This window comes from Charadrius vociferus, unplaced genomic scaffold (genome assembly GCF_000708025.1).
Source record: "Charadrius vociferus isolate BGI_N301 unplaced genomic scaffold, ASM70802v2 scaffold7, whole genome shotgun sequence".
In the NCBI taxonomy this organism is placed as follows: Eukaryota; Metazoa; Chordata; class Aves; order Charadriiformes; family Charadriidae; genus Charadrius; species Charadrius vociferus.
Window position 1 is genome coordinate 5,075,372 of NW_009649308.1, and position 7,780 is coordinate 5,083,151.

The following is a 7,780-nucleotide window of genomic DNA, read 5'->3' on the forward strand; positions in this document are numbered from 1 at the left end:
GGCCCCGCCCCGGCGCAGACGGAGCTCAGTGAGGGACGGCGGCGGCAGACGAGTTTCTGCGAGTTTATTGGGTTCAGTACAAAAGAGCTATGGCTAAAATTCGCTAGCTTAGGAGGAGCTGCTACTGGTGAAGTCTCTTTCTGGGCTGTAAAACAATACTCCAGGTTACGAGGGAAGACGAAGCAGTACTGAGAGGGCAGGAGTTAGGAAACGTTTCAGACTCGAAAGAAGGGAGAATGCTGGAAAAGAACAGGATGCTCAAACCAGCTACATTTGATTCAAAATAAGCATGTCAATGTAGGTAGACTTTACATGAGAATTTGACAAGAAGTAGCCAATATTAAGCCAGCTTATTCATACACTCCAACTCAGTTACTTTATCCAGAGAACCACGGGAGAGGAAGGTCTCTCCCTCCCTGACATCACTACTGCAAGGCCAGACATTCTCTTTTCGTGCTCCCATGCACCGGCACCTCAACAACCCCAGCCTGCGTACCTGTCTCAGTGCTAGACTGACACAATTTAGCTACCATTGCCTCAGGCAGGAGCACCACACAACATAGCGACACCTGTGTTAACTCCGGGCAACTTCAAGCTCGCTCTGCTTAAGTGCATCAAAGACTGGCTCCGGTCACCTCACAGGAAAGCTCTGGCTCTAGATCCAGGTGTCATCTCCTCCTGACCGCATGACTCATTTATTATCATACTTAAGGCCAAAAAGTCTTTCTACTTTGCAAAGATTCTCTTCTCTGTTGTAGTTAGATGCTGGGAAAATAAACTCAAATAACTGAAAATACAATGAGAACACATTTCAAATTCTGAATCTACAACTGAGGATTTAACCAGAAACATCCAACAGCACAATGCCCCCTTTTCTTCCTTTGTTCCTTCTTCGCTTCGAAGGCACTTCTGGATTGCGTAGTACATGCTCTTTGGCTGCACAGACAGTCAGAACACATAAGGCTTGCATGCTAGTCACTCCTCCTCCTTCGTATTACTGGGCTCACTCTCTTGTTTCTTGTCCACTCCCTGATCTGCGGGCTTTGCAGCACTGTCTTCATACTGACACAATCTGCTTCGGCTTCGGGCTCCTGGCTGGTACAGCTGCATTGCCGGACGATCCTGAAATAAATCAGAATTATTTAGACTCTTTCATAGCCCCGTGCTATTATGGTCATTATGCCATCAGTGTAATTAGAAATGGCTCAAATTCAAACTTTGCAAGGTGTTCTAAACTATTCCACCACAGTGGCAATGTAACTTCAACTGGCTCAAATCAAGGTTGTCTCTGTTGAAAGGCAACACCCCTGTTCAAGCCACAAAGAACACTGCACGTAGTTGAAATTATTTGTAAGGAGTTTGAGTTATTTGTAAAGAGTTTCCTCTTGAGACAAGTTCAGCTCACCCTCTCTCAGAATAGAGGCCAACTTCAAAGCTTCTTCAGAACCTCAAGTTTCATTTATACCTGATAATGCCTTAAGGAACATGAAAAACTTGCATACTGATGCTTCAAAAACAGATTTGCAGAATATATAAAACTAAACTCAAGACATTAGTTCTTAAGTCTACAGCTCTTCTTTCCTATTCTGCATGTAGCAGTCTCATCCCTGTTTTGGAGGAACCCATTCAATCACACTCCCACTTTGAGATGTATTTTCAGGCGTGTATACCATCAGCAGAGATACAGGTAGATTACTGATGCTCCACTGACAACTTAAAGATACAGCCTATGGCATAAGTCAGCAAATGAAAAGGGATCAGTGTCTTTACAATTTAGCCCACGATATCTTGGTTTAATTCCTATACAGTGACAAGAAATATCACAGTTTAGCAAAGTTTAATGGACAAACGGGCAAACTTTCTAGCAATGGCAGTGTTTGTTACCGGAAGAGAGAGAAGTTTCAATAGAGAAACCACACGGTTCTTTCCTTGAAGTGCTTTTATCCTAAAAACCACTAACTGGTCCCTATGAATCAACACATGAATTTAAAGAAATCCAGCACCTTGTTTCTGATACGATCCCTCTTAATTGTATCCTCTTTTTTATCGTCTTTGGTTACTTTTTCAGATTTGTCCGTGCTGCTGGTAAAGTCTGTAAGATCACTTTTCTTTCCCTTTTCTCTGAGTAAGTCTCTCTCCTTTTTCACCTCTTCCTCTTTTCTTCTAAAAACCTTCTCTTTCTCAAAGCGCTCTTTCTGCCTCCGACGCTCCTCTTCTTGGCGTCTCAGTTTCTCCCTCTGTGCTCTCTCATATTCTCTGTCTCTTTCAAAATCTCTATCTCGGTCCCTGTAGTCCTTTACACACTCATCTTCTGATCTGTATGAAAACAAAACTGAAAATGAAGCTCAAAAGATTCATCAAACAGAGCTGGGAGATCAATGTAATAGTGGTGTAAGTGTGCAATATGAAGACGACAGACTGGTAGGTTCTAGGGAGCTTTTGGGAAGCTGTAATAACCTGAGTCATGCATGATAACCAGAGATGACACTGACTGCTAGCGTTTCCTAGCCTTCTGCTCAGATCGCTGGCTGAGCCTCCTCTGGCTTTGGAAAACACCTGAATTTCTGTCTCATCTCTATTTCTCACATGGCAAAACTGAACCTTGAACAGACCACGGAGCTGTTGAGAACGACACTTTCCACTTTGACCTCTTACAAGACTTAAAGGGACTACTAACTGGAGTACAACTCTCCTCTTGCCATGGTTATAATTGTCTCATTGCAAGGACAGCGCTCACAGCCTGCTGCAGGTCACCTACACCTGGGCTTCTTTTGCAGAGTTCCTACAGTGAGATGCAAAAATATTAAGATTTGTTCACTAGTGAAGAATTGTCAGGTAATTCACACAGCTTTCTGTAATCGCAGGGATGTTCACTGCCACAGAGAACACATCCCATACCTTAGGAAAATAATTTGAAAGGAATTTCAAAACATAGTCATGGCAGAGCAGCCTAAGCCTCAGTACGATCAGGAAACAAGTTGTATATACATATATATATTTATAGCAAGTACTAGAATACTTTTTTGCCTTCTCTTCTTTTGTCTCCCCATCAGATCGTTTGGCAGATGCACTACTCGCATTTTTTTCCTCCCTCAGAGTCTCTTTTTCCAGTTTCTTGGATTTTTCTTTTTTCTCCAAGTCTTTTTCATCTTTTTCAGGCTTCTTAAGTAGCTACAAAGAAAACAGAAGTCTCAACTAAAAAGCTCACTCTAATACATATTGTCTGGCACAACACCGAAATTGCATCAAAGGAACCATAGTCCAGTAAGAAATAAACATTAAAGTAGTGTTACTGCAAGTCGCAGTATTTCTAAAAGCTGGAGTGTATGAGTAAGCATAATCCACAGAGCAGACTAGGATTTTTCTCCTAAACCAGGCCATTTTAGAAAGCTTAAAAATAGTCTCCATTCCATAGTGAATTCATGATTCTGTTTACCACAGCATGTACAACAGTCACATGACAAAAGCTTTAAATATTACTATGAAGCATTACAGCATGTAAACCTTTACAATGCCTAATACTGAATATTACAAAAAAGTGGTAACTTACTAACATCAAACTTGTGATTATTCACACAATACTCAAAGCACATTTTGAGAGACTGATATACAAATAATAGGGGAAAATAAGTGTAACAGTTTATAATAAAGAACTGTTCTAGACCTTAATCTTTGGTTCGTCTTTTGATCTGTCTCTTTCTTTTTCTGGGCATCTGTCTACTTTCTTCAGTTTTTCTGCTTCTTTTCTCTTCCTTCTCTCCTCCTCTTTCCATTTTCTTCTTTCTTCTTCTCTTTGTCTTTTTCTTTCCAACTCCCTCCTCCTCCTCTCCTCTCTTTTTTCTTCTCTCAGTCTCTGTGTGTGTAAAAGCAAAGAGAAACAGTGTTCTTTCCACACTAGAAAACTTCCCTTTAAGCCCAACAAGATATCCTGCCACAAAGTGGTAAAGTATTTCATCAGCAAGTAACTCACCTCAAAACTGTCCCTATTATAAAAGAAAAAGTCCTGACATCTCTGCTGTTTTGTTGTGAACCTGAATGTTACAGCAGCATTTCATTTTTTTCCCCTCACTCATAAGCCTTGATTTGTACTGTCTTAAAAAAACCCCAAACATAACACTAGCCTCAGCCTTTATCATTCTAAGTTTCATTGAATTCATTCATTGAATCTGCCCCATTTGTGATTTTCTCCATTGCTAAAAGTTAAAATGAGATTATGTGCTAGGAGAAAGATCATCTACAAGTCCCTCAGCCATAATTGCATTAAAAATGAAAGCATTAAAATGGGATCTGGTTTGGCACTGCCACAGAGATGTTTAGCTGTGACCAGAATGCACATGAAGCACCACCATTCCTACAAAGGCCAGCATTCTAGTAGCTTAAAACATGTGAACCAGATGTTAACGAGGAAGTTGGGTCAAAAGCTGTTTCTTCAAAAGAAACGACAGAAACATATCAAGATACACATTGCAATATACACACTCATGCTTTAAATGAGCAAATTGTACTCACAAGCAACAAGAAGATTCTGGAGATAAGTCTTACCTGTTTATTTTTCAAGAAGTTCAATAAAGGAGTAGTCTTTTTAGCTAAAGAATATATAAAAACAAATGTAAACAATTTACCTTATCCAATACTGCAATACCTACAACAAAACCCTATGTGAAGTGAAGAAGCCTTACGGATTATCCAGCCTATCTCCTCTCGTATACAGCGGTGAAACAAGTATTCCAATCCTATCCCTGAACAGTGGCAACTATTAGGATTCTATAAACTTCTTTAGGACACTAATATTATGATATCCAGTACACCAATCTGTAAAGGGATATTCAGTCTGCATTAGGCTTTTCCCAGATTTTCTTGCTTTGAAAGAGATACCTTTAACATGCTTAAAAAGAGCATTTTGGTCATTTTTGTGGTATTTTACCCAACCACAATATCTCTTCACTTGTGCCTGCATGGAACCTCACCGCTCACAGCATTTTGCATTAAACATCACTGCATCTCACCGAAATGCAGCCACTCCACAGACTAGTCTGGCTAACAAACATCTGATTAGCAGTTTAAAACAAGAAGGAAGGTCATCATATAAATCTTAAACCTAGAGAAGAATTTGGAGCATGAGAGCAAAATTAAATACACTGAATAAGATTAGCCTAAAGGTTTAACAAATACCAAGCAAGCACACAAAAGAACTCAGCCTCCTCAAGATTAAGAAATCACAGCTTCAAATTACACCACATATATTTCTTTGTGCTCTAGGAAAACATAACTGTAGTACATAGATTTCCATACCTATTAGCTCTTTGTTTCTTGCCTCTATTTCCTCCAACAAAGTTTCAGGAGTGGAGGTTAGTTTTTCATCATCTGCACTGTAACTTTCCAAAAACTTCTTGTACTCTGGATCTACAGGGGAGGGGAAAGGGGCGGGGGGGGATGTAGCATGAAAAGAATTTGCATTGCACAGTGCTGGAAGTCAGGGTTAGATTTACATAAGTTGTGTTGTTTGTATGCCACCTTTTCGTAAGTTGGCAGCTCTCAAACAAACTGCTGCATTATGTTTGTCTGAGACAATCACATTTAATAGACTGGCAGCTGACAAAGCAGTGCTAATAAGCTTCATATATAATTTAGCAAACATTCTATTGATAAAGTACAGTGTCACAGTCAAAACATTATATCCAAATTACTGCTAGGACTTCCAAAAGCCTACACAGGCAAAAAAAACTAGCTAGCTGTTATACCATCTTCGATAGTTCCAGTTTTGGCATCCTTTTTCTTACTCTTCTTTTTTGCAGCTTTCTGGAAAGGTGCAAACTCAACTATGGCAGCATATTCCTGACCTGTTAAGAGGAGGGGAGAAAAATACATTAAAATAGAGATGAAATAGACATAAAAGAGACTATATTGTCCCTGTCTAAAGCAGGAAGATAAGCCTCACAAGAAATATGCAATACTAGAACAAACTACTTGGACAGCATAAAAGAAATCTTTTATTTTGAAAGACATTTAATAAAAAAAAAATAATTTAGAGACAGCAGAATTCAACACTCTCTGTTAACAAACCGACAAACTCAGACTCACGACGAGAAGGAAATACTAGATTTAAGACTACCCATAACTGTCAGCTCAGCCACTTTAGCTACACTGCATCACATAATATCCTCATCCTACAGACTACCTATTTGTTGTGCAAGTAGAACAGAATATTTTAAATTAATACAATTGAGGCAATTCTCAGTTTTTGGCAAAATACAATAGAACACAATGCATTAGAGGCAGGCTTTAAAGTTTTATCTTCTGACAAGAATGCTACATTTATGGCTGTATAAATCCAATATTGCTGTTGTGTATGGCAAACACAGTGTGCTGTTACACTGCAAACCAGCTTATTTAAAAGATCTACATGTTATTAGAACTTTGTCACGCAGTCCTCCTAAATAAGGAAGAATCTTGTGAACAGAGCTTCGTGTCACATAAAACACCTGGCTGGACGAAGTGTAAAACACATGTACTTGAAACAAAATTTAAGGTGAAATCCTTAGCCTAGCAAAGCCAACAGGAACACTCTTGTTAAAATTTTTGCTAAATATGTAAATTTAAGGTCTACCAATGACAGACTAAAAACTTCTAGTGCCTCCCAATGTAAGCAATTTCGAAATGCAAAATTTAAAAATGAGATGCAATGAATACCTAGTGAGTATTTAGAAAAAAGTTGACAACTAAATACTTCCATGTTTAACCAGTGAATTAAACAAAATATTTGTTTCCTACAGATTAATGTCTCCAGAGATCAGTCACTTTCACAACTTAAACTGCAAAGAACAAGCTGTTCCTTTTACTGAATCAAGATGACTCACTCAAGTTGTAAACTGGAACAAATAATAATCTGAATTAAAAACTGACCACAAAATAAGTCTCACTGATAAAAGTGTACAGAGCAGGCGAGGGGAGTGGCAGAGGGTGACATCATTAACGTAAGCTTCACTTAGTTTGGACAGCGACACCACCCACCTGCTTTCACTTTTCAGACTTTATACTCATGTATGACAATGCAAGTATTAACTTCAGTAACACAACAACTGGTTTTATATTGATACCACTACTACCTTGATGTACACTTAACTGGGTCTTATATGCAATATAATCAAATCAATTTATAAATACACAAAATTAATTTGATTAGTTTCCACAAAGCATAAGAGATGTTCTTAGTTCTTTGAAATACTGCATGATATTTGTTTAAGGCACTAAGATGCCTGGACACTGTCCTGTGCAACCTGTTGTAGGTGACCCTGCTCTGGCAGGGGAGTTGGACTAGATGATCTCCAGAGGTCCCTTCCAACCCTGACCATTCTGTGAGATCACACAACTCAGAAGCAGTATGTTAGACTGCTTGCACCCATCCCTCTGAAATCAACCAGCACACTGCACACACACCAGGAAGGATGCAAACACCCAGGCCGGCGCCGTTCACTTGCCTTTGTGATCGACAAAAACATAGCCGTCAAAGCGATCCCTGAAGAGGACTATGTCTTCCTGGTTTTTAAAGTTGATGTAGGCTCTCGAGAACATGTGAGGGTACAAGCTGTGGAAAGGCAAGACCGAGAGCCAGGCTGACCGGGGGCCGACGCCTCCGGAGGCCCAGCTGGCGGCAGCGGTGGCTCCCGGGGGCGGGGGGAAGAGGGGGACCGGCGGCCCTACCTGGAGTCGTTGGCGAAGAACTCAAAGTAGTCGTGCTCGGGCAGGGGCTGGAGGGGCTCCTCCAGCCGCTCCTTCGTCA

The 7,780-nt window shown here is 40.2% G+C and overlaps 2 protein-coding genes across 2 annotated transcripts in view; both read right to left on the reverse strand.

The window, feature by feature from the left end:
• Positions 1-463, reverse strand: part of RPL39 (ribosomal protein L39) — a 2,602-nt gene extending 2,139 nt beyond the window's left edge. Inside the window, exon 1 of the mRNA XM_009889338.1 lies at positions 377-463. Coding sequence (XP_009887640.1) covers positions 377-463 — 87 coding nt within the window. The remainder of the gene's footprint in view (positions 1-376) is intronic.
• Positions 464-814: 351 nt separating this feature from the next.
• UPF3B (UPF3 regulator of nonsense transcripts homolog B (yeast)) overlaps positions 815-7,780 on the reverse strand; it is a 13,248-nt gene continuing 6,282 nt past the window's right edge. The window contains exons 3-11 of the mRNA XM_009889339.1: positions 7,702-7,780; positions 7,479-7,585; positions 5,742-5,840; positions 5,293-5,403; positions 4,543-4,586; positions 3,665-3,853; positions 3,020-3,171; positions 2,004-2,316; positions 815-1,122 (exon numbers count right to left, since the gene is read on the reverse strand). Of these exons, the coding sequence (XP_009887641.1) occupies positions 976-1,122; positions 2,004-2,316; positions 3,020-3,171; positions 3,665-3,853; positions 4,543-4,586; positions 5,293-5,403; positions 5,742-5,840; positions 7,479-7,585; positions 7,702-7,780 (1,241 nt within the window). The 3' untranslated portion in view covers positions 815-975. The remainder of the gene's footprint in view (positions 1,123-2,003; positions 2,317-3,019; positions 3,172-3,664; positions 3,854-4,542; positions 4,587-5,292; positions 5,404-5,741; positions 5,841-7,478; positions 7,586-7,701) is intronic.